The 26,908-nt window shown below is 55.3% G+C and overlaps 1 protein-coding gene and 1 pseudogene across 4 annotated transcripts in view; both read left to right on the top strand.

Annotated features, from left to right (window-relative positions):
* The first annotated feature begins 792 nt into the window (after positions 1 to 792).
* On the top strand, positions 793 to 20,181 carry LOC141978786 (polyunsaturated fatty acid lipoxygenase ALOX8-like; annotated as a pseudogene).
* A 5,278-nt stretch (positions 20,182 to 25,459) lies between these two features.
* Positions 25,460 to 26,908, top strand: part of LOC141979015 (uncharacterized) — a 37,025-nt gene continuing 35,576 nt past the window's right edge. Inside the window, exons 1-2 of one of the 4 annotated variants that reach the window (XR_012636466.1) lie at positions 25,460 to 25,476; positions 26,420 to 26,512. Coding sequence is in view for 1 of the 4 variants with exons in the window: in XM_074941471.1 (XP_074797572.1) it covers positions 26,312 to 26,512 (201 nt within the window). In the remaining 3 variants the exon portion in view is untranslated. Of the gene's footprint in view, positions 25,477 to 26,266; positions 26,513 to 26,908 lie in introns of those variants that run through there. The other 3 variants (XR_012636464.1, XR_012636465.1, XM_074941471.1) reach the window with 3 other exon arrangements.

Below are 26,908 nucleotides of genomic sequence, written 5' to 3' on the forward strand. Positions count from 1 at the left end.
GATTCATCTAGCGGTACCTGCCAGTACCCCTTGGTTAAGTCCAAGGTAGAGATGAACTGGGCCCGTCCCAGTTTCTCTAATAGTTCATCTGTGCGTGGCATTGGATAGTTGTCTGGGCGAGTTACAGCATTTAGCTTACGGTAGTCCACGCAAAAACATATCCCCCCTTCTGGTTTGGGAACTAGAACCAATGGAGACACCCATCCACTGCCAGAGGGGCAGATTACACCCATCTGTAACATATCCCGGATCTCCCGTTCTATAGCAGTTTTAGCTTGAGGAGACACCCGGTAAGGTTGGGCTTTAATTGGGTGAGCATTACCTGTGTCAATGAAGTGGTATGCCCATTCAGCCAGTCCTGGGGTGGCTGAGAACGTCGGCGCGTAGCTAGTGCAGAGCTCTGGGATCTGCTGTCGCTGCATACGCCCAAGGGTCATGGAGAGGTTCACCTCTTCCACGCCACCAGCACTTTTCCCTTCGTCGTAGACACCTTCAGGCCACTCAGCGTCCTCTCCTCCCTGGGCTGTAAACTGACAAACCTTTAATTCTCTGGAATAAAAGGGCTTTAGAGAATTAATATGGTGTACCTTAGGCTTTCGGTTGGAGGTGGTCATGCTGGCTGCCCATTTTGGATGGTTCCTCTGTAACTACAAAGCTGCAGATGGTCTTATTTTTGCTTGGAAGCTGAGCAGGAGAGGGATTTCTTTGCCCTTGGGAAGCCTCCAGCCATGCCTTGGGTGAGGCAGAGGAGGTCTCTGGTGGGGCCCGTGCCTGCCCTCTCTCAGGCATGGGATGGTGAGCCTACATGTGTCTCCCAGCAGCTGGAAGGAATACGCCCCCGGGTGGCCGAGGTGCCTGGACGTGGCGAGTGTGGACGAGCTGGACTCCAACAATAAGTATAGCGTGACCAAGACCACCATCTTCATGCTGCGCACCATCAAAACGTGAGTGTGGGGTGGGGACGCTCACCCTGGGGCCAGCCCCGAGCAGAGCAGTCTGGGGCACTGGGGCAGTGGGGATTTGGGGAGGGCTCAAAGGGGATCAACCCCCCCCAGATACCCCAGTGGGGATGGGCTGATCTGAGGGTCACTCCAAAGGGGCCATCTTCTAACTCAGATCCTTCCCCCAGGCCAGGGCTCATGGCGGCCTCTCTAGCTGACATCCTGTAACCGTGCTTTAGTGGGTCACAAAAATGATCATGCCAAATTCAGGACAAACTGCTGAGAAATAGGGAAAACACAACCCAAAACTGGTGTCTATTCCTTTGTAAGATAGACCAAACCAGCCACAAAAGTAAACTGTTTCCCCACACTGGCTAACAAGAAAACTTAAAGGCAGTTTCCTCAGGCATTCCAGTTCTTATATCACCACCAAAAACACTGGGTTCAGAGATGAGTGGTCCTTTACAACCTGTCTCATCAAATAATAGGTTTTTCTGATCCCAAAGGACCAGCCACACACCGAGGTCAATATATAACTTAGATCTTACCCCAAAATCACACTGATGTCAATCCTGTAGTATCTAAAATCTAAAGGTTTATTTATAAAAAGAAAGAAAGAAAGGTGAGAGTTAAAATTGGTTAAATGGAATCAATTCCATACAGTGATGGCAAAGTTCGTGGTTCAGGCTTGTAGCAGTGATGGAATAAACTGCTGGCTTAAGTCAAGTCTCTAGAGAACATCCCCAGCTGGGATGGGTCATTCAGTCCTTTGTTCAGAGCTTCCGTTTGTAGCAAAGTTCCTCCAGAGGTAAGAAGCAGGACCGAAGACCGAATGGAGGTGTTTCTAGGGCCTTTTATAGCTTTTGCCATGAGGAGGGCATCCCATTGTTCTTACTGTGGAAAATTACAGCAACAAGATGGAGTTTGGAGTCACATGGGCAAGTCACATGTTCATGCCCAATTTCCCTCAGTCATTGCAGGAAACCATTACCTACACTCCAGACAGTATGTTTACAGGACGGTCTACTCAGTATAGATGGGCGTCTCCCATGGTCCATTGTCAACCAAGTGTTTCTTGATGAGCCGCTTAATTTGAACAGTCCCTCCAAGATGTGCTAGGTAGCTACCTTGTGGGCAGGAGCCAGGAGCCAACATTTGAAATCCAGGTATAGAGCGAATACTTATAACTTCACATACAGAAATGATACATTCATCTAGACAGCATAATCACAACCATCAAATTGTAACCGTTTCATAGACACCTCACTCGACAACCTTTGGACAAGATTTGCTGCAAATATATAACAGTGGTTGCAACAATGATCTATATAGTCATATTTTAATCAGATAACGTCACACTTCCTTATCCATTCCTCTCGGTCTCTATGTTATGCCGGGCACTGGTGACCCACAGTGAGAGACAGCGCATGCCTCAAAGTCCTGGTCTAAACAGAGAGTCGGAGGGGAAACTAAGTCAGAGAGGAGGGAAGAGACTCACCTCAGGTCACCAGCTGCACAGTGGTAGGAGTAGAAATCATGGCTCCCAAGTGACCAACCAACAGAAAACCACTCTATCTAATCTAATCTAATCTAATCTAATCTAACCTAATCTAATCTAATCTAATCTATCTATCCCCATAAACCCCATCTATCTATCTATCTATCTAGCAGATTGAGGACATGCTCAGATAGCTCTGCACTGTGGCTATTCCCTGCCCCCCAGTGCCCACAGGGGGTGGATTGGGGCCACGGCTGGCACACACTGTGCTGTGGTCATAGGGCCCTGGCAATACCCTTCCTTCAGTTGGGTATCTGGCCGCACCCCCTTCATCTTGACTGCCTGGGTCTACTGGTCTCTCCTCCAAGCGTCTCTCTTGTCCCCAGGGAGCTGGAGCTGAAGCTGAAGGGTTTCTTCTTATGCACAGGCTCCTGGGAGAAGCTGAAAGACATCCAGAAGATATTCTGGTGTAACAAGAATCCCACTTCAGGTCCGTGACCCCCCAGGGTGCAGGGGCATGTCCTGCCCCAGGCCCCCAACACACTCTGACCCTGTGCCCACACACATGGGCTGAGATGGCCCTGCTGGCCCCACCATGCCCGCTAGGCAGGCCTAAGGGCTGAGACTCATTGTTCCACCTGGGCTGACCTCAGCACTGGGGCTGGAGGATGAAGGAAAAATGGGCTTTGTGAGCCCTCTGCAGCCTCTCCGGTTCCATCCTCATGAGAGACTGGAGGGCAGCTCTGGCTTGCATCAAGATGTGCCCCCGACCCAGCAGCTAGTTGGGGATCCCACCATATCTCCCATAGCTAGATGGGGCTCATGCTCCCCCATCTATTGTCTCCAATAGAGAGATACCCATTGACACCAGCTGGGGTCTGGCCCCATTGACTCCAATGGAGAGATCATAGAATCATAGACAATTAGGGTTGGAAGAAACTTTAGGAGGTCATTTAGTCCAACCCCCTGCTCAAAGCAGGACCAACCCCAAGTAAATCATCCCAGCCAGGGCTTTGTCAAGCCAGGCCTTAAAAACCTCTAAGAAGGAGATTCCACCATCTCCCTAGGGCACCCATTCCAGTGCTTCACCACCCTCCTAGTGAAATAGTGTTTCCTAATGTCTAACCTAGACCTCCCCCACTGCAACTTGAGACCATTGCTCCTTTTTCTGTCATCTGCCACCACTGAGACCAGCCGAGCTCCGTCCTCTTTAGAACCCCCCTTCAGGTAATTGAAGGCTGGTATCAAATCCCCCCTCACTCTTCTCTTCTGCAGACTAAATAACCCCAGTTCCCTCAGCCTCTCCTCATAACTCATGTGCCCCAGACCCCTAATAATTTTCGTTGCCCTCCGCTGGACTCTCTCCAATGTGTCCACATCCCTTCTGTAGTGGGGGGCCCAAAACTGGACGCAATACTCCAGGTGTGGCCTCACCAGTGCCGAATAGAGGGGAATAATCACGTCCCTCCATCTGCAGGCCATGCTCCTACTAATACAGCCCAATATGCCATTGACCTTCTTAGCAACAAAGGCACACTGCTGACTCATATCCAACTTCTCGTCCACTGTAATTCCCAGGTCCTTTTCTGCAGAACTGCCGCTTAGCCAGTCGGTCCCCAGCCTGTAGCGGTGCATGGGATTCTTCTGTCCTAAGTGCAGGACTCTGCCCTTGTCCTTGTTGAACCTCATCAGATTTCTTTTGGCCCAATCCTCCAATTTGTCTAGGTCTCTCTGGACCCTATCCCTACCCTCCAGTGTATCTACCTCTCCTCCCAGCTTAGTGTCATCTGCAAACTTGCTGAGGGTGCAATTCATTCCATCATCCAGATCATTAATAAAGATATTGAACAAAACCGGCCCCAGGACCAAGCCCTGGGGCACTCCGCTTGATACCGGCTGCCACCTAGACATCGAGCCATTGGTCACCACCCATTGAGCCCTATGATCTAGCCAGTTTTCTATTCACCTTATAGTCCATTCATCCAATCCACACTTCTTTAACTTGCTGGCAAGAATACTGTGGGAGACCGTATCAAAGGCTTTGCTAAAGTCAAGATCTATCACATCCACCACTTTCCCCATATCCACAGAGCCAGTTATCTCATCACAGAAGGTTGGTCAGGCATGACTTGCCCTTGGTGAATCCATGTTGACTGTTGATGCCTATTGACACCAGCTTGGGAACTGGCCCCATCGACTCCAGTGGAGAGATGTCCATTGACACCAGCTGGGGAACTGGCCCCATTGAATCCAATGGATAGATGCCCATTGACACCAGCTGGGGGTCTGGATCCATTGACACACATGTGTATATCTGTGTCCCCAAAGTACGTCTTTGAGCTCTGGCAGGAAGATGCTTTCTTCGGGTACCAGTTCCTGAACGGGGTCATCCTGGTGGTGATGCGGAAATGCACATCGCTCCCAGAGAACTTCCCCGTGATGGAGGAGCTGGTGGCCGGCTCCCTGGGGGAGGGCACCACCCTATGGGACGAGCTCAAGGTAAGACGATCCTACCAGCCTCCCGAAAGCCGTTTGCAGGGCTGAATTCTGTGGGTCCCCGGAAGAAAACCCAGCAGCCTGCTTCGTGTGAGAGATGAACCCCTCTCTCCACCTTGCAGAAAGGGAACATCTTCCTGACGGATTACAAGATCCTGGAGGGGATCCCCACCACCCAGCTGAAAGGGGAACAGCAGTACCTGGCCGTGCCGCTCTGCCTGCTGCACCTGACACCTGGCGGGCAGGTCATGCCCTTGGCCATCTAGGTAATGAGCGTGCCCGGCCTCTGCCTGGTGCTCACAACAGCCCAGAGAGCCCTTTGGCCCTGCCAGGCTAATCCAGAACAGAGGAATTGCCTCCCTGATCCAGATCAGTGGGTCCCTCCTAGTGAGCAGTTCCGTAACAGCCTGTCCGCTAGGGAACCTCAAAATTTGGGGGGTGAAATATTTTCCCATCAGAAACCCTCCAGCATGGATCCTCCAATGCAGGGTAATTTCGACAGTGCGTTTCTTTTACTGGATCCAAACAGGAAGCATGATTGGACTCAAAAGAATGGGTTAGTTCAGAAAGTGAAAAATGTTGGATTGGGGGGGTTACTCCCCCTTTTCCTTTCCTTTTAATTCATTGTTTTCTCTTTTCCCTTCTGCATTTTTCACCACTGTAACGTTAAAAAAAGAAGAAGAAGAAAAAGACAGAAAGCCTCCTAAAGTGGGGCTGGGAAAGGAGAAAATCCACTTTTCACCCTTTTTAAAAAAACTGTTTTACAACTGGGCAGGAAGGACAGACAGATGGAGAGCTGGATGGATGGGCCGAGGAGACCAATGGGACGGGAGGGTGAATGGGCCGAGGAGAGCAGAGGGACGGGAAGGATGGATGGGAGGGCGAATGGGCTGAGGAGAACAGAGGGACGGGAGGATGGACAGGAGGAAGAATGGGCCGAGGAGAGCAGAGGGACGGGAAGGACGGACGGGAGGGCGAATGGGCTGAGGAGAACAGAGGGACGGGAGGATGGACAGGAGGAAGAATGGGCCGAGGAGAGCAGAGGGACGGGAAGGACGGACGGGAGGGCGAATGGGCCGAGGAGACCAGAGGGACGGGAGGAGGGATGGGAGGACGAATGGGCCGAGGAGAGCAGAGGGACGTGAAGGACGGACGGGAGGGCGAATGGGCAGAGGAGACCAGAGGGACGGGAGGAGGGATGGGAGGACGAATGGGCCGAGGAGAGCAGAGGGACGGGAGGAGGGATGAGAGGGTGAATGGGCCGAGAAGAGCAGAGGGACGGGAGGACGAATGGGAGGGCGAATGGGCCGAGGAGAGCAGAGGGACGGGAAGGACGGACGGGAGGACGAATGGGCCGAGGAGACCAGAGGGACGGGAAGGACAGACGGGAGGGTGAATGGGCCGAGGAGAGCAGAGGGACGGGAGGACGGACGGGAGGACGAATGGGCTGAGGAGAGCAGAGGGACGGGAAGGACAGACGGGAGGGTGAATGGGCCGAGGAGAGCAGAGGGATGGGAGGAAGGAAAGGAGGACAAATGGGCCGAGGAGAGCAGAGGGACGGGAGGACGGACGGGAGGACGAATGGGCTGAGGAGAGCAGAGGGACGGGAAGGATGGATTGGAGGACGAATGGGCCGAGGAGAGCAGAGGGATGGGAAGGATGGATGGGAGGGATGGAGAAATGGGTGGGAGGGATGGAGAGGAGGGACAGATGGTTGCACTGTCACTGACTTTTATTTTTCCCGGTGAGTGCTCCTTGCCTGTTCGGCCCTGGGCCCCCCCCCACTCCGCCCCTTCTCATGCAGCCCTGCCCCGACTCTGCCCCCACCGTGAGGCCCCGTCCTTGCTCTGCCCTTCTCCACCCCCTCCCCCGAGGTCCCCCACCCACCCACCACTCGCTGCTCTCCGCTCTCCCCCAAGTGATACTAAACTGGGAGGAGTGGTAGATACGCTGGAGGGGAGGGATAGGATACAGAAGGACCTAGACAAATTGGAGGATTGGGCCAAAAGAAATCTGATGAGGTTCAATAAGGATAAGTGCAGGGTCCTGCACTTAGGATGGAAGAATCCAATGCACCGCTACAGACTAGGGACCGAATGGCTCGGCAGCAGTTCTGCGGAAAAGGACCTAGGGGTGACAGTGGACGAGAAGCTGGATATGAGTCAGCAGTGTGCCCTTGTTGCCAAGAAGGCCAATGGCATTTTGGGATGTATAAGTAGGGGCATAGCGAGCAGATCGAGGGACGTGATCGTTCCCCTCTATTCGACACTGGTGAGGCCTCATCTGGAGTACTGTGTCCAGTTTTGGGCCCCACACTACAAGAAGGATGTGGATAAATTGGAGAGAGTCCAGCGAAGGGCAACAAAAATGATTAGGGGTCTAGAGCACATGACTTATGAAGAGAGGCTGAGGGAACTGGGATTGTTTAGTCTGCAGAAGAGAAGAATGAGGGGGGATTTGATAGCTGCTTTCAACTACCTGAAAGGGGGTTCCAAAGAGGATGGCTCTAGACTGTTCTCAATGGTAGCAGATGACAGAACGAGGAGTAATGGTCTCAAGTTGCAATGGGGGAGGTTTAGATTGGATATTAGGAAAAACTTTTTCACTAAGAGGGTGGTGAAACACTGGAATGCGTTACCTAGGGAGGTGGTAGAATCTCCTTCCTTAGAGGTTTTTAAGGTCAGGCTTGACAAAGCCCTGGCTGGGATGATTTAACTGGGAATTGGTCCTGCTTCGAGCAGGGGGTTGGACTAGATGACCTTCTGGGGTCCCTTCCAACCCTGATATTCTATGATTCTATGATTCTAAGTGCCGCCTGCCAGCCGCCAGCAGCTGATCTGCTGTCCCGCTGTGGCCGGTGGGTGCTGTGCATCCCCTATTTTTTTCTGTGGGTGCTTGAGCCCCAGAGCACCCACAGAGGCCACACTTATGGATCAATGGACTGAGGGACTCGACAGGAGGGATGGATGGACAGATGGAGCGGACGTCAAATTGGAGGGCTCTGATTTCCCCTTTCCAGCTCCAAGTACTCATTCAGGAGTGGGGCCCTCCTGGGTGGATGTGACGTTCCCCTCTGGTGTTATCCGGACCGGTGATCTGCTGGGTCTCTCCAGTCCTTGACTCTTGTAGCGGCCTGACCCTGCTCTGCTGTAAGAACCCCCCAATCCCGGGCTAGTCACGCACAGCCTCTGGCATGTAAGCTGCTCCTTGGATTGTGCAACCAAATGACACTAGCCAATATCTTCGGTCGCAGACACAACCCTGGTAACCTCCGTCTTGCAGTGTCCAGTTATGCCCACTGGACTCTGCAAGCTTATAGGAGTTCATCAATTTAACAAAGAAATTGATATGTACCTAGCTTGTTATCCCAAGGGGAGTCTCTGACATGCTTCAAACCAAGCACACTGCTTCAGGTAGAATAAACAAACAGATTTATTCACTATAAAGATAGATTTTAAGTAATTATAAGTCAAAGCATAACAAGTCAGATCTGGTCAAATGAAATGAAGGCAATACGCCTTCTAACCTGATCTTAGCACTTTCAGTGTCCTTACAAACTTAGTTGCTTCTCACCATAGGCTGGCTGGTTGCCCTTCAGCCAGGCTCTCCCCTTTGATCAGCGGTTCAGTCGCGTGGTGGTGGTGGTGTCTGTAGATGGAGGTGGAAGAGAGAGGAAGAGCATGGCAAACGTCTCTCCCTTTTAGCATGTCCTTTCTTGACTCTTGGCTTTGTCCTCACCCGCCACTTCAAAGTCAGGTGAGCATTACCTCATCGCAATCTCAAACTGCCCAAAGGAAGGGGAGTGACTCACTAGAGAGTCCAACAGATCGTTTGTTGCTGCCTAGGCCAGTGTCCTTTGTTTCTGTGAGGCTGGGCTGGGTTTGTCCCATACATGCCGTGATGAGGTGTGAACTGCCCCTCTGCTCTTGGGGAGTTTTTGCCTGGGCTTGCTTTAAGCCATGAGGACACATTTTCAGCCTCATAACTATATACATAAAATTACAACCTATAACATTAGTATAACATTACTGTAACAACAATTACTATAACATCACTATGACCACAGTGCTCAGTGCATCCTGAGCCTTCCAAAGACACCCAGCATGACCAACTTTGCATTGGATACCACACCAGCCCGTCGGCCCTGAAGGAGGCTGTTTTCTTCTCATCTCCTTTCCCTGCTCTCGCCGCTCAGCCAGTGCCCGGGCCCTGACAGCCCCATCTTCCTGCCCAGCGACGCTGAGTGGGACTGGACCCTGGCCAAGATCTGGGTGTGGCTGGCCAATGTCCATGTCCAGGAGGTCAACACCCACCTGCTGGAGGCGCATCTTCTCTGCGAGGTCTATTGCATGGCCACGTTGCGCCAGCTGCCCATGTGCCATCCTGTCTACAAGGTGGGGGGGCAAGGGACCAGGCAAGGGGTGGGGTTACCCCCTCACATCCTTCCTGTGCCTTTGGCCAGCAAACAGCCGTGTGCCAGCTGTGCCCAGCTGTGTGCCCCAGATGTGCCCAGCTGCATCCATGCCCCAGACGTGCCCAGCTGTGTTTAAGCCAGTGCCAGAGGCATATGACAGTGCTTCAAAATGTGCCCAGCTGTCCATGCCATGGCCCATCCATGTCTGCAAGTTCCAGGGGCACCCAGGTGAGTGCCCAGCTGAAGCTCCTTCCCCAGATGTGCCCCACTGTGCCTGTTCCCCAGCTGGGTGTGAAGGTGCCATCTGCAGCCAGAGGTGCCCACTCCCCACCTGGACAAATGTCCCAGGTGTGCCCAGCTGCTTCTGCAGGTGCCATCTGCACCCAGCCGTGCCAAGCTCTCTGGGCCTTGCCCCAGACACACCCAGATGTGCCCTGTCCCAGCCATGTCCGGATGAACCTGTGCCCAGCTGTGGTGCACGCGTGTCTCTGTTTCACACAGCCACGGGGGGCCCAGTTGCCCCTCGATGTGCCCTGTATCCCACAAGGGCTGGGTCGCTGGGTGGTGGGTTGGATTTAAGAGTTAGCACCAGGCTCCCAGCTCAGCCCCATGTCTCTCTGCTCCCCACAACTCCTGATCCCCCACACCCACTACACCCTGCACATCAACACCCTGGTCCGGACCAACCTCATCCAGCCGGGAGGGGTCTTTGACAAGGTGAGAAGTGACTTGCCCCCCCCCACCTTCCTGTCCCCTGGTAAGAGCAGGGTGGGGGGCTGGGAGCCAGGACTCCTGGGTTCTACCCATGGCTCTGGAAAGGGAGTGGGCTCTAGTGGTTAGAGCAGGGGGGGCTGGGAGTCAGTGTCCTTACTGGGTTCTGTCCCCAGCTCTGGGAGGGGAGTGGGGGCTAATGGTCAGAACAGGGGGGATGCTGGGTTTCAGGATGTTTGGTATCTCTTTGCAGCTCCGCCACTCACTAGCAATGTGACCGTAGTCATGCCCATTTCCTTCTGTGTGTCTCTGTTCCCCCAGCTCTGGAGCGGCTGCTATTGTGTGACGGCTCCAGGCATTCCTACAGCATGGCTGGCGGATACATTACGCTACCATTGGCCTTTCTAGGATGAGGCAGTGGGTAAATAAAAGGGCTAACACAGAACAGCCACAGGGTGCTGGCAGTTAGAGCTGGGGGGGCTTTTTGTGCGTAGCTTGTGTTTTTTGTTGGAAAAAAATGCAGATCTGGGGACACCAAAACGTTCTGCGAATTAGTGTCGATGTCACTGAATTCTTTCAGTTAAAAAACCCCACCGCTCTCTGTTTTTAAAAAGGTCGCGATCCAAATGAAACAGCTGCATTGTGTTGAAGCGAAAGCGTTTGGCGGAGGGGATCCATTTCCATTTTGTCCAAACGAAACTTTTCGTTTCACCCAGAACAAATATAGATTTTAGTTTTAAATTTTCCACCCACCAAACATTTCAAACACCTTTGTTTTCACCGTGATCTGGAATGAGTTCTCTTCCCCCCCCCCCCAATTTTTTTGAATTGTCAGTGAGCCGAAAAAGAAAAAAAAAGTCTTCGAACTGCTCTGGACATGGCCCTAGCGAGACCATGCCCTGTTGTGGTGTCTACACCTTAGCGGTTGAGTTGTTGTCTGGACAACCTGCCTCGCAGTGAGCCACTAAACCCAGAAACTCTGTATCAGGTGAGCTCAAACTTTTTTTGCTGGGACCCTCTTTGAAAATATTTCAGGCTGTGATGACACCCCCAAAAAGTGATGGCACCCCCCCACCACACACACACACACACACACACACCGCTGATGGCGGCGCTGCCTTCAGAGCTGGGCACCGCTCTCACGATGCCCCCTACTATACTCTTGCAACCCCCTTTCGGGTCAGGCCCCCCCAGTGTGAGAAATGCTGCTCTACATAGCTGACGAGGAAAGGATAAAAGGAGATCTGATCACACTCTGTAAGTACCTGCCTAGGGAGATTTCGGAGAGCAGAAGGCTCCTTAATTCAGCAGAGCTGGGAGTTGAAGTTAGATCTCTTCAGCTTGGAAATGAATGTTAGCTGGGTCCCAGCCTTGAGAAGAAGCATTAGAAGCAGCTTCCCAAGGGGCGGTGGATGGTCCATCGCTGGGAAATGTTAGCTCCAGACTCGAGGTTTCTTTCTAAAAGATCCGCTCTTGCTCAGGCATAATTTATTAACCCCACTGCTGTCAGCCGGCACTGAGCCAATGGAGCTACAGCCGATTAACAAAAGATGGGGGTGGGCCCCATTGACTCCAATGGAGAGACGCCCATTGACACCAGCCGGGATCTGGCCCCATTGACTCCAATGGAGAGACGCCCATTGACACCAGCCGGGATCTGGCCCCATTGACTCCAATGGAGAGACGCCCATTGACACCAGCTGGGATCTGGCCCCATTGACTCCAATGGAGAGACGCCCATTGACACCAGCTGGGATCTGGCCCCATTGACTCCAATGGAGAGACGCCCATTGACACCAGCTGGGATCTGGCCCCATTGACTTCAATGGAGAGACTCCCATTGACACCAGCTGGGATCTGGCCCCATTGACTCCAATGGAGAGACGCCCATTGACACCAGCTGGGATCTGGCCCCATTGACTCCAATGGAGAGACGCCCATTGACACCAGCTGGGGATCCGGCCCCATTGACTCCAATGGAGAGACGCCCATTGACACCAGCTGGGGATCCGGCCCCATTGACTCCAATGGAGAGACGCCCATTGACACCAGCTGGGATCTGGCCCCATTGACTCCAATGGAGAGACGCCCATTGACACCAGCTGGGGATCCGGCCCCATTGACTCCAATGGAGAGACGCCCATTGACACCAGCTGGGATCTGGCCCCATTGACTCCAATGGAGAGACGCCCATTGACACCAGCTGGGATCTGGCCCCATTGACTCCAATGGAGAGACGCCCATTGACACCAGCTGGGATCTGGCCCCATTGACTCCAATGGAGAGACGCCCATTGACACCAGCTGGGATCTGGCCCCATTGACTCCAATGGAGAGACGCCCATTGACACCAGCTGGGATCTGGCCCCATTGACTCCAATGGAGAGACGCCCATTGACACCAGCTGGGATCTGGCCCCATTGACTCCAATGGAGAGACGCCCATTGACACCAGCTGGGATCTGGCCCCATTGACTCCAATGGAGAGACGCCCATTGACACCAGCTGGGATCTGGCCCCATTGACTCCAATGGAGAGACGCCAATTGACACCAGCTGGGATCTGGCCCCATTGACTCCAGTGGAGAGACGCCCATTGACACCAGCTGGGATCTGGCCCCATTGACTCCAATAGAGAGACGCCCATTGACACCAGCCGGGATCTGGCCCCATTGACTCCAATGGAGAGACGCCCATTGACACCAGCTGGGATCTGGCCCCATTGACTCCAATGGAGAGACTCCCATTGACACCAGCTGGGATCTGGCCCCATTGACTCCAATGGAGAGACGCCCATTGACAGCAGCTGGGATCTGGCCCCATTGACTCCAATGGAGAGACACCCATTGACACAAACTACTAGGCCATCAGGGGACACAAGCCTTTCAGAGCTGGTTGCTGTTTTTAATGTGGGGTCTGATCCCATGGGTCTTCTTATGCCCACCAGATCCCCAGCTGGTGTCAATGGGCGACTCTCATTGGAGTCAATGGGGCCGGAACCCGGCTGGTGTCAATGGGTGTCTCTCCATTGGAGTCAATGGGGCCAGATCCCAGCTGGTGTCAATGGGCGTCTCTCACTGGAGTCAATGGGGCCGGAACCCGGCTGATGTCAATGGGTGTCTCTCCATTGGAGTCAATGGGGCCAGACCCCAGCTGGTGTCAATGGGCGTCTCTCATTGGAGTCAATGGGGCCAGACCCCCGCTGGTAAATCAGCATTGTCCTCTTGGTAGCAGTGCAGGTCTGACATCTTGATCAGGACTCCCAGAACTACGAGATACCCTGTTAGCCCTCACCGAGGACTTGCCGGGTGACATTTTGATGTCTGTGTTGGGCAGGGAGGTCAGTATAGGTGACCGGCGTGGGGTTAACTTCCAGGAATCACTGAAATCACCTCAGTGCTGTTAGCAGCATCCTGCCACCGAAACAAAAATCTCTGTGTGGAATCCCTGTGTGTGGCAAACGGCTCACAACTGAAACTCTGTTAGGAAATGTACAATATGTATTCCTAGTCCTGTGGCACCATCTACTGACTGTCCCATAGCATTTCATTCTCTGTCATTTATTATTTCATTGGGGTTCGATTCCTTTCTCACTGCCCCCTTGTGTAAATGAGGAGTGACTCCACTGGAGTTACTGGGGCTGGTTCTCCTCTCACTCACCCCGGTGTGACTCTGGAGTAACCCCATTGCATGCCACCTGGCTCACTGGTTTCTCCTTTAACCCCTACAGCTTTGTCTCTGGCATCATTGGGCTGTACTACCAGAGCGATGCCACTGTCGAGAAGGACTCCGAGCTGCAGGCCTGGGTGGCAGAGATCTTCACCGAAGGGTTTATGGGCAGGAAGTCGTCCAGTACCGTCCTCCACCCCCTTGCTCACTCTCTGCAGTGTAGCCAGTGGGGTCTGGTTAGAACCCACTTAGGGCTGCGTGCGGCCTAAAGGTGTGGCCGCATTGCCCAGGGAAGGAACCGTGCAGGCCTCTCCTTGTGGCCTCGCTGCACCGGGTAGAGGCCAAACCAGTGTAAGCAGAGTCAGGATGGGCTCCACCCTGACATCTGGTGGTGAGGTGTGGCAAGTAGTGGAAAAGAACTTCAGGGTCTGATCTCAATTTGCATAGGCACATCGACCCCGCCTAGAATGAGGCCATAACTGCCCAAATGGTCACTTTGGCTGTTGTGGGATCCCCAGTGTCTTTGTTATTGGGGCGGGAAGAGTAAATTGTTATTACCCTGATTATGGGAACTGTGCTTGGAACTGTACTTGGCCTTTTGTTATGATGGAGGGACTCACCATCAACTGAGTAGCACTCGCTAGGCAAGGGTCATGGGTTCCGAAACTCTGTGAAGGGGGAGAGACTTGAGACAGGTATTAGTACCTGGTGGTGTGGGCCCCTTTGTGAGGGCCTGAAGCACCAATTGCACCTCTGTCTCTCTCCACTGTGGAATGTCAGAGCTAATTTTGGGTCTATTAAGAGTCTTGCTACAGGTACTGTGCTGCATTCACTTTGGCCTTATGGTGCACCAGCACTAAGGCCCCCACTACTATGAGCTGAAATCACTGAGCACTATGTCAAGTAGTGGGGAGCCGGAAGATCTAGAGTGCAGTGGTGCTGTTCGCGGATAGGCTGGCAGAGCGGAGCTGTTCGTGAGACGGCGAGCTGTGGAGCAGAGCTGGTTGTGGTGGAGTGGAGCCGTTCGTGAGACGGTGAGCTGTGCAGAGCGGAGCTGTTCATGAGACAGTGAGCTGAGCAGAGCTGTTCGTGAGACAGCAAGCTGTGCAGAGCAGAGCCGGTCGTGGTGGAGCAGAGCCGTTCGTGAGACAGCGGAGCTGTTCGTGAGACGGCGAGCTGTGCAGAGCAGAGCCGGTTGTGGTGGAGCGGAGCCGTTCGTGAGACGGTGAGCTGAGCAGAGCTGTTCGTGAGACAGCGAGCTGTGCAGAGCAGAGCCGGTCGTGGTGGAGCAGAGCCGTTCGTGAGACAGCGGAGCTGTTCGTGAGACGGCGAGCTGTGCAGAGCAGAGCCGGTTGTGGTGGAGCGGAGCCGTTCGTGAGACGGTGAGCTGAGCAGAGCTGTTCGTGAGACAGCGAGCTGTGCAGAGCAGAGCCGGTCGTGGTGGAGCAGAGCTGTTCGTGAGACAGCGGAGCTGTTCGTGAGACGGTGAGCTGTGCAGAGCAGAGCCGGTTGTGGTGGAGCGGAGCCGTTCGTGAGACGGTGAGCTGAGCAGAGCTGTTCGTGAGACAGCGAGCTGTGCAGAGCAGAGCCGGTCGTGGTGGAGCAGAGCCGTTCGTGAGACAGCGGTGTGTTCGTGAGACGGCGAGCTGTGCAGAGCGGAGCCGGTCGTGGTGGAGCAGAGCCCTGTGGGGCAGCCAGCTTCAGGACACGTAAGGTGCCCCTTACCCCCTTTCCCCCCCACACAGGCACATTTTAGCCAGACTGGGGAGTAACACAATGCAGATGAACTTTTGAACTCTGGGGCTGGACTTTTTGGACTTTGGGTGATTTGTGGATTGCTGGATTCAAGAGACGCTTGGGTGCTGGGACTCAAGAACCCGAGGGAAAGGGGCATGCCCCAATTTGCTTGGGGTGGGTTTTTTTTTGCTCATGGGTTGTGTTATGAATCCTGTTGGTGGTGTCTCCCCAACATAATGCCACATTGTTTCTCTCTGTTATTAAAAGGCTTTTTGCTACACTCAGACTATGTGCTTGCGAGAGGGGAAGTATTGCCTCTTGAAGGCGCCCAGCGGGGGTGGTATATATTTCTCCCAGGTCACTGGGTGGGGGCTCGAGCCGGTTTGCATTGTGTTATTGGAATGGATCCCCTAGATATTGAACCCGGCCCTTGTTGCTGCCAGCTCTGATGGGCAGAAGGGTTACACCAGTGTATAAGGACCCACGTGGGGAACAAAAATTTGATGACAGGCTTTTCGATCTAGCAGAGAAAGATCCAGTGGCTGGAAGTTGAAGCCAAACAAATTCCCACTGGAATGAAGGTGTAAATTTTTACCAGGGAAGGGAATCAACCATTGGAATAACTTCCCAAGGGCTACAGTGGGTTCTCCACCACTGCTAATTTTTAGCTCAAGAGTGGATGTTTTTCTGAAGGCTCTGCTCTAGCTGAACCAGGAATTAACTCCGAGAAGTTACACAGGTCAGAGTAGATTTTCACAATGGCTTTAGCATCTAGGAAATGTTCCATTTCAACGATCTCCAAAGGAAACATTTCGATTTTCATTATGACCTTTCAGTTCATGAAAAATTTCAGTTTTGGATGGACCCGGAATTATTTTTTCCCCCTTGTATCGCCTGTGAACCAAAAACTCCATTATTTGCCCCATTCCTCGTAGTGGGGAATCGTAGAACCATAGATTAGGGTTGGAAGAGACCTTATGAGGTCATCTAGTCCAACCCCCTGCTCAAAGCAGGACCAACCCACACTAAATCATCCCAGCCAGGGCTCTGTCAAGCTGGGCCTTAAAAACGTCTAAGGAAGGAGATTCCACCACCTCCCTAGGGCACCCATTCCAGTGCTTCACCACCCTCCTCGTGAAATAGTTTTTCCTAATATCCAACCTAGACCTCCCCCACTGCAACTTGAGACCATTACTCCTTGTTCTGTCATCTGCCACCACTGAGACCAGCCGAGCTCCATCCTCTTTGGAAACCCCCTTCAGGTAGTTGAAGGCTGCTATCAAATCCCTCCTCATTCTTCTCTTCTGCAGACTAAATAATCCCAGTTCCCTCAGCCTCTCCTCTTAAGTCCTATGCTCCAGCCTCCTAATCATTTTCGTTGCCCTCCACTGGACTCTCTCCAATTTGTCCACATCCCTTCTGTAGTGGGGGGTCCAAAACTGGACACAATACTCCAGATGTGGCCTCACCAGTGATGTGTACAGGGAATAATCTTCCCTCGATCTGCTGGCAATGCTCCTACTAATACAGCCCAATATGCCGTTGACCTTCTTAGCAACAAAGTCACACTGCTGACTCATATCCAACTTCTCCTCCACTGTAATCCCCAGGTCCTTTTCTGCAGACCTGCTGCTTAGCCAGTCAGTCCCCAGCTTTTAGTGGTGTATGGGAAGGGGGGATTGAGGCAGCCGCTTGTGGGTGTGTGTGTGTAGACGTGTGTTGTTCCCCAGGGCAGAGATGATGCTAGGTGTTAGCTCACTGCTTGTCTCATGTTCTCCGCTCATCAGGTGTCCCCTCCACACTGCAGACCAGAGCTGAGCTTATCAAGTTCCTCACCATGATCATCTACTGGAGCTTGGCCCAGCATGCCGCTGTCAACAGCGGGCAGGTAGGAGAGAGACTGGGGGAGCTGGGTTTGAATAGCCCTAAAATATGCTGCTGTGCAGATTCCCGCCCCTCTTTGGCACCCTGGGAAGTTCAGCTGATTTGGCGGGTGGATCTCTGCACTGGTCCAGAGGGCAGGAAAATCAGTGTCACTCCATTGACAGCAGCTGGGGTCTGGCCCCACTGACTCCCATGGAGAGACGCCCATTGACACCAGCTGGGATCTGTCCCCATTGACTCCAATGGAGAGACGCCCATTGACACCGGCTGGGATCTGGCCCCATTGACTCCAATGGAGAGACGCCCATTGACACCGGCTGGGGATCTGGCCCCATTGACTCCAATGAGAGACGCCCATTGACGCCAGCTGGGATCTGGCCCCATTGACTCCAATGGAGAGATGCCCATTGACACCGGCTGGGATCTGGCCCCATTGACTCCAATGGAGAGACACCCATTGACAGCAGCTGGGATCTGGCCCCATTGACTCCAGTGAGAGACGTCCATTGACAGCAGCTGGGATCTGGCCCCATTGACTCCAATGGAGAGACGCCCATTGACACCGGCTGGGATCTGTCCCCATTGACTCCAATGAGAGACGCCCATTGACAGCAGCTGGGATCTGGCCCCATTGACACCAGCTGGGGTCTGGCCTCATTGACTCCTTTGGAGAGACGCCCATTGACACCAGCTGGGGTCTGGCCTCATTGACTCCATTGGAGAGACACCCATTGACACCAGCTGGGATCTGTCCCCATTGACTCCAATGGAGAGACGCCCATTGACACCGGCTGGGATCTGGCCCCATTGACTCCAATGGAGAGACGCCCATTGACACCGGCTGGGGATCTGGCCCCATTGACTCCAATGAGAGACGCCCATTGACGCCAGCTGGGATCTGGCCCCATTGACTCCAATGGAGAGATGCCCATTGACACCGGCTGGGATCTGGCCCCATTGACTCCAATGGAGAGACACCCATTGACAGCAGCTGGGATCTGGCCCCATTGACTCCAGTGAGAGACGTCCATTGACAGCAGCTGGGATCTGGCCCCATTGACTCCAATGGAGAGACGCCCATTGACACCGGCTGGGATCTGTCCCCATTGACTCCAATGAGAGACGCCCATTGACAGCAGCTGGGATCTGGCCCCATTGACTCCTTTGGAGAGACGCCCATTGACACCAGCTGGGGTCTGGCCTCATTGACTCCTTTGGAGAGACGCCCATTGACACCAGCTGGGATCTGGCCCCATTGACTCCATTGGAGAGACACCCATTGACAGCAGCCGGGGTCTGGCCTTATTGACTCCAATGGAGAGACGCCCATTGACACCAACTGGGATCTGGCCCCATTGACTCCATTGGAGAGACACCCATTGACACTAGCTGGGGTCTGGCCCCATTGACTCTAAACTGGAAGTAAAGTGCCCAGTTTTAGCTGGGTGGGTAATTCAGTTATGGACCTTTAAGACCTTTACCCAGGATCGTGCATCTGGTTCTAGCCCCTCCAGAGGTTGTTAGCCTCCATTCAGGGATCACTGTGCTAGGCAGGTCAGACTAGGAGCTGGGAGTGCCAGAAGCTGGGAGTGGATGGCAGTGTATGGCTCACTCTGTTCCTCCTGGCCTTAAAAACCTACCAGCCCAATCTGCATGGGGTGACCGCTCTGGGGAACAGACCTACCCAGGCCCCGTCTGAGTGACTTCCCCCGGGTCACACAGGAATTCCCTTGCATTGAGCCCAAGCCACCTCAGGGCGAGGTGGGTTGTCCCGCTCTGGGCCCATGAAGAGGTTGGTGCTGCACCATTAGTTCTCGGTTCACACTGTTGCGTGCTTTTGATCCAGTTGGCTAGTCAAATTTCAGAGCATCGGTACGTTCCAGGTAGATGCAGAAATCGATGGAGTCTGGTATTCCTTTTGACGCAGTCTGATTTATTTACCAGGAATGGATAAAGGCTGCTTCTCCAAATGTAGGAAGAACCCAGGCTTCCTTAGTGAACAGTCCCCAAAGCTGCCTCTCTTTCTAGCTTTTCCCAGGGACACACTGGGTATGTCTACACGGCACACGAAGCCTGGGGTGTAACTCAGGTTTGAACCCAAGCCCGCCTGTCGTCCACACACAGACCAATCTGACTTGAGTCAGGACCCAGATCCTAGGACTTCGCTGGTGGGGTAGGTCAGAGCCCGAGTCCTGCTGTGAGTCAGGCCCTGTCATTGGGCAGTGTGGACGCAGCTCAAGCCGCAGGCCCGAGTCAGAAGGTTTGCGTGGTGCAATGTGGGTTGGAGGCTGGGTAGCCATCTGTCATACCTGGTGTAGACACAATAAATGCTGCAGCTTGGCGGGGGTTCGACTCGATGACCCTTGCGGTCCCTTGTAGCCCTGTGGGTCTATGGATGCGCTGGCATGGCTGAGACCTGGGGCCAGGAATTGTCAACCCAGGTTTACAATGCAGTACAGATGCTCCGGCATGGGCTAGGGTCCACCAAGTCCATAAACCAGGGTCCCACCGCCCCAGGGTTACACTGCGGTGCAGGCACCCAGGCCATGTTTGGTTTTCTGGCTTTTTTGCCTCCGCCTCTCGTTCCGTTCTCCTCTGGTCACAGTTTGCGTTCTCTGTCACACACACCCCACACACACACAGACACACATGGTGCTAGCCAGGAGGTCAGAGGAGATGATCCAATGTCCCCTTCTGGCCTTAAACTCTATGACGTGGTAAAATTCCCCCCCCCCCCACCCCTAGGACAGTCCCGAGACAGAGAGTGGGGAAGGGATGGCGCAGCACTGGTCTGAGAGGGCTCTGCCCCTCGGCAGCTGCGGCGCGTCCTCTGAAGGGAGGATCTGCTCGAAAGGGGCCGCTGAGGGTCAAGCGGGGGAGAGAGTGAGGGAGATGCTCTCCGCAGGGTGGGAGCCAGTTTGCAGCTTCTGGGCCTGACGTGGTGCACAGGAAAGCATCTGAACCCAAGCTGGAGGGCAGGGGCCTGCCCCTTTTCCCTCCCCCACTCTCTGCTGAGGGAAGATAACCGGTCCCAAGGACGGGGCCTGGGAAAAACTCACATGGCTGAGGCTGGTTGGGAGCTCTCCATTGTGGGGGGCTGCGCCCACGCCCCAAAACAGGAGATAGTCACTCACATCACTAAGAGGTAAGCGAGACATTTCACACCTCTCCCTCTTGGGCCCTGGTCCCGGACCCAGTGGAGCAGGAGGGCCCGGGTCCCCCTACCCCTCTCCACCACCCGTTCGGGAGAACTCTAGGGCTTGACCATCTGCTACTTGTCTGCCAGGCCTGCTGGCCACTAGGCTGGCCCGTTCCCGTGTTACACCAGGTAGGGTCTGTTCCCTGCCCTCGCACTGTGAGTCAGCTACCACCCCTCGAGGCATTTTGGGGAGTATGGACTGACGAGCCTGCGGGCCTCTGAGTGAAACCCGCTATAGAAGGGCGAGTGCTCCCACAATGCACTGCATGAGCATTCGCACGGGGGGCTCAGCTTGCTGTGGTGCTACAGTCCGTGAGATGTGCCCCCCTGAAGCCTCAGCCTCCCCCTCGCACAGGGCAATACGGCAATTCTGCCAATTCTGCAGCACGGCACCGGCCACGGTGTCGCGTGACACGAGGGAGGTGGTAAATCCATCAGTGGCTGTTAACCGAGATGGGCAGGGACACAACCCCATGTTCTGGGTGTCCCTAGCCTCGGAGTGCCAGAAGCTGGGAGTGGACGGCAGCATATGGCCCACTCGACGATTGCCCGTGCTCTTCATTCCCTCTGAAGCACCTGGCATTGGCCACTGTTGGCAGACAGGATACTGGGCTAGACGGCCCATTGGTCTGACCCAGTGTGGCCGTTCTTATGAGTAAGTCGAGGTTGCTTGGCTTGTGTTAAATCTGTTGCTGCTAAATTGTATAGTCAATTGCTTGAACCCACTTTGGTTCATTATGAAATATACTCAAGAGACCAAATACCCAATGTCAGTCAGGTTTGTACAGGAAAACGGTTCTGTACACTACCAACCTCCGAGGAGCCATCCCATGCAGTGATGTTACGTTCACCTCATGCAGACGGTGCGCTCCCCAATTTACACATTTCAGCTGGTATCATTTCTGTGATTTTACAAGTTACACATCTCTTTGCACGTCACAAAAACCCAATCCATCAGGTCATTCCAGTTCTCTAACTTCTTGTTCTGTTCATTTCTTTGTCCGGGTCGCTAGCATTCCCAGCACTGAAGATAATTCACTAGCTTGTTTTCCTGTTCCTTCCTCGTCTTTGTTTGGGATGCTAATATTCCAGGCACTGAGCCGTGAAGATAATTCCCTAGCTTGTAGTAAGACAGAGAACGAATGTATCTTGATTTTTGACAATTTTCCTGTCTGTGACAAACATTTACTTCACCAGATGCAAGGTGTTATGGGATACTTAGCCTCAGTGAACAGGATTATGGTATTAGGCCAGTTTGGGTAAGATCATTGATATAATATTTGTACCTAATGTTATTGGTGCTTAATACATATATATGGTGCGGATAATACATATTATTAATATGAGTTATAGTTATATGCTAACCACCATATTCTAGTCAGCACTGGCATGCCTTGTTTGCAGTTGGCCGCGGTGATCGGCACTCTGTTTAGCCTAGCCTGGGTGCGAGTGGCCACACTGCAAATCCAGACTCAGGTTACTGGTGCTGTGCCCTCCCGTTTGTGTCTCTAGGGCATATGGGGGGAAGATCCCCCAGTTCTCTGTGCTGTGCCATGGGGTGAGTCCGTCTCAGTGGACCGAGGGAGACCTTGTCTCTCTCCCTGCTGGGCATGATGGGTTGGAAATGGTGTGACTCCACATTCGGGGCATGGCACTGCTGTCTCCTGTGTGCACCAGAGGGGGAGAAAAGGGAGGCTGCGGTGATGAGGGTGCAGGGGGAGTCGTGGGAAGGCACTTGGGGGGCTGAGAGCAACTGAGTGGTTTAGCCTGCGTCCTCCTTGCGAAGTGTGTGCGTGTGTTGGGGGAGGGGGCAGGGGGGTTCCCTGCACCAGGATTCTCACCCCCGAGCCAGGCCAGGCACCGGGATTTAAAGCCCCACCAAGCCCAGCTGGCAGCATGTAATCTGTGGACAGGAGGCGGGTCAGGAGGGTGGGGAAGCGCTGGAAGGGGCTCCCCGGGGAGGGGGTGGAAACTCCTTGCTTAGCGGTTTTTAAGGTCAGGCTTGACAAAGCCCTGGCTGGGATGATTTAGTTGGGGTTGGTCCTGCTTTGAGCAGGGGGCTGGACTAGATACCTCCTGAGGTCCCTTCCAACCCTGGGGGAGGGGTAGCTCAGTGGTTTGAGCATGGATTGGCCTGCTAAACCCAGGGTTGTCAGTTCAATCCTTGAGGGGGCCATTTGGGGCAAAAATTGGGGATTGGTCCTGCTTTGAGCAGGGGGTGGGACTAGATGACCTCCTGAGGTCCCTTCCAACCCTGATATTCTATGATTCTAGAGCAACACACAGGTGAAAACCTGGGCGAAGTCTGCTGTGAAGACAAACTACCACCTAAATGCTGTGCCTCTCAGGTCTAATCAGGATCGACAGCCAGCTTTGTAGCCTCTAGGGTCCCTAACCCTAACCCTCCCGCACTCCAAATTACTCAGCGCCAGCCCGGAGCCCCCTCCTGCACCCTGAATCCCTCATTTCTGACCCCATGCCAGAGCCTGCACCCACAGCCTGTACCCCCTCCCGCACCCCAACTCCCAGCCTCAGCCTGGAGCCTCCTCTCACACTCCAAACCTCTTGGTCCCACTCCCCACAGCAGAGCCCCCTCCTGGACCCCTAATCCCTGGCCCCACCCCAGAGCCCACACCCCCAGCCGGAGCCGTCCACCCCCTCCTGCACCCCAGTCCCCTGCCCCCCAACCTGTACTTTACTCCTGCACCCCTAACTCCCTCCCATACCTCCAGCCCCAGGGACCCTCCTGCTGATCCTAGCAGCTGCCCCACCTAGGTGGCCCTGCCCCCCACAAGTGGCTGCTTGGGGAGGAGGGGGTCAGGTGGAGATGCTCCCAATTTGCGGCTCCCGTCCCCAGTAGTCCCTACCTTGGAGCCTCCTCATCAGCCCCGCTGAGCTCTCTGGGGTACATCCACACTGCAATTAAATGCTTTGCTGGCCCGGCTTGGCAGCCGGGGGCTGTAACATGTGGGTCTCTGAGTCCCTCCCCCCTCGGGGCTCTCAGAGCTTGGGGCTCAGCTGGCCCAGACACAGCCCCACAGCGAGCCTGTCAGCGGATGGGGGCAGCCAGCTTCAATCGCGGTGTGGACACGACCACCCACATCAGCTCCCGGCAAGTGGGACACAGCAGCCGCCAGCCCAGGCCAGTCCCACCCTGCAGGAGGGGCATGTAGGCTAGTGTGGTTTGGGGCATCTCTCTGTCAGTGCATCCGGGGCACTGGGACTGGGCTGGGCTTTGCCACTGGGGTGGCCACTGCATCCCCCAGTCAGCAGGGCACATTAGGAGCCACGCCAGCAGCCAGCCATCGCGGTGCGCCAAGCCTGGCACGTCGCACTGGTGGGGGCCTGGCAGCAGGGAACGCACAACTTCCCTAACACTGAGGTTCGCGGCTCGGACGCGGATACAAACTTTGTATCTAGAGCCCTGCCAATCTGCAGCTATCCGCTTTATATCCACGGACCATTTCTGCGGCTCGGACGTGGATAGAAAATTTGCATCCGCGTAAATCTCTAACCATTACGCTCACCTAGTCTGACCTTGTGTCTAACGCGGGCCGTAGTACCACACCCAATAATATCTCCATCGAACCCAGAACGTCGGCCTAGGCTAGACGATCTCTTTTAGAAGATATCCAGGCTGGACTTATGAAGACGGCGAGGGGTGGAGAATAGAGCCGGCCTGCAGACCGGCCCCAAAGTGAAAAGTTAGGACCTGACAAATTATTTCTCATGCTAGAAAAAAGCCAGAGGTTGTCACAGAAACATCAAAGAATGACCGAGATGCATTGGCACACGGCTTCAGGGGAGGTCCAGGAACAAAGCCAGGGGCATCAGTTGGTTGGATTATCCATCTAGCTGGGTGCACCCAGGCTAAACCTGGGTTCAGAGGAGCCCCTGGCGGAAAGTCACCCACAGGCGTCAAGCAGCACAGCCTGAGGCTCCCGGCTCCCGGTGGGGAACAAGCCAGACCCTTCTGCGCACTGGATCCGCTGGAATTCAGCTCGGGGGGGGGGGGTGAACAGATTTTCATCCTCCCCCGGCCAGGGCAGCTGCTGCAGCTTCAGCAGAGGTGACTGACCACGTGTGTGAGGCTGACCCTGCTCCGGCTGGAGTCCCCGGGCCCGATCCTGCGGGGGAGGGGCAGGAGTCCCCGGGCCCGATCCTGGGGGGAGAGGGGCAGGGGCTGGAGTCACCGGGCCCGATCCTGGGGGGAGAGGGACAGGGGCTGGAGCCCCCGGGCCCGATCCTGCGGGGGGAGGGGCAGGGACTGGAGTCACCGGGCCCGATCCTGGGGGGAGAGGGGCAGGGGCAGGAGTCCCCGGGCCCGATCCTGCGGGGGGAGAGGGGCAGGGGCAGGGGTCCCCGGGCCCGATCCTGGGGGGAGAGGGGCAGGGGCAGGAGACCCTGGGCCCGATCCCGCACCGCCCCATTATTCCGGCTGCAGAGACATTTTGTATCTGGAGCCCGGCCAATCTGCGGCTCCGCCCTGGTCGCCTGGCCCCGCTCGCCCCACCCCAGGCCCGGGCCGCGCTGGAGCAGCTGGGGGGGCGGGGCCGGGAGAACAAAGCCCAGAGCCCGGGGGCGGGGCAGCTCCTGGGGGCGGGGCTCGGGCACGGCGCGGGGGCGGGGCAGCTCCTGGGGGCGTGGCTCGGGCACGGCGCGGGGGCGGGGCAGCTCCTGGGGGCGGGGCTCGGGCACGGCCCGGGGGCGGGGCAGCTCCTGGGGGCGGGGCTCGGGCCCGGGCCAGACGCTGCTGCTGCCTCCGTGGGACCCGGGAGCCCGGGCTGGGCAGCTGCGGCTCCCCCCCGGGGTCCCTGCTGGGGGGCCCGTCATTAACCCCCCCGTGCCCGGCCGGGGGGGGGGTTTCTCCAGCCGGGACCAGCCCCCTGGGCAGCCCCGGGCTCTGCCCGCCCCCAGCCGGAGCCCCCCGGTGAGTGAGAGACCCCGGGGGGGGGGCCGGAAACCGACTCTCTGCCCCCGGGAACCGGGGAGAAGCCTCGGAGCCGCCTCAGCCCCAGCGGAGCCGCCGCCAGGATCTGCCCCCGGCCCGCTGGGATGGGGGGGCAGAGACTGGGGCCCGGCGGGGGGTCCCCTGGGGGGTGCCGGGCGGGGGGGGGGAGAAGCCGGAGTTGCGGGGGGGGAAGGTCGGGGGGGGGTTGAATTCCCGGGGGGGAAGTGGCGGGCGGGGGAAGGGGGGGGTTAATTGGATCCTGTCCCTGTTTGTGCCACTTGCCTCTCAGCCCGGATACAAATTCCCTCCGGTTCTGCCCCTTTTCTCTCTCAGCATCTCACACGTGGCTGCAAACTCCGGGGCGATTCCCCCCCTTTCCCCTCAAATGATCCGCGCTCTCGTCTCTCCTCATCCCCCCCTGGTCTCTCCATAAATCTCAAATGTCCATTTAAAATCTCCTCCCATTTGGGGGGGTTTCCCCACCCATTTTATCTGCACTAATTTGTGTTTGTTTACGTGGGAAATCGTTGCCCTGGGTCAGGGATCGGGGGCTGTGTGGGGAGCCCTGAGACAGGCTGACTCTGGGGTGGGGATGGGGGATGTCCCTTCTCTGCCAACAACAGGGCCGGGGGCGGGAGGAAGGGAGGAGTCAGTGTCCCCCATGGAGCCTGCCCAGTCCCTTTGGTTCTGCTCTTTTCTAGCATTTAATTCAGAGAATTTGTTACTGGGGAGGCTGAAAAATCTCTCTGTGGGTTTAGCCTGGCAGGAGGGGCCAGGTCTACACTGGAATAAAGAGATCAAGTATTTTACCAACATGGCAGAATGTAGGGAGTCTGTCTGCAGCGAAAGGGCCTGGGGGAAGCGTGATGTGAAATTCACTAAAGCCTGTTCTGAAACCCCCACAACTGCCCTTCTCATCCAGCCAGGCCGCAGAATGACGTCCATGTTTCCCTCCAGTTCATCCCGTCCTCCCACGGGACAGGGGAGAGAAATGGCTGCAGAGGAGCCCGTTCAGGTAGGGATTATTGGGGAGTTGCTGGTGGGGTCCTGCAGGAGGGAGAGGGACAGCAAATACCCCGGAGAGGGGAAGGTTTGCACCGTCTGGGTTGGAGCGGAGCAGGAAATGCACAGGGTGAAGAAAGGGAGGAGGCCAGGGAGTGGCAAAGCTGCCAGGACTAGTTTAATAAGTGGCCTAGATTCTAGGAACAGACCCTTGAGTTCGGAGGTGGAAATGCCCTGATTTGTGGAACAGGAAATAACCCACCTACATGGGGCTAGGAAAACTGACCAGACTCCCAGTGCTGGTGCCTGACCCGACTAACCAGTGGGTGCCGTGACTTATGAAGGGGGCCCCCACCAGTCAGGTTTGGGGAGATTCCCCTCCCTTCATATCCAGCTCCATACAATGCGG

Source organism: Natator depressus, chromosome 28 (assembly GCF_965152275.1).
Source record: "Natator depressus isolate rNatDep1 chromosome 28, rNatDep2.hap1, whole genome shotgun sequence".
NCBI classification, from domain to species: domain Eukaryota; kingdom Metazoa; phylum Chordata; order Testudines; family Cheloniidae; genus Natator; species Natator depressus.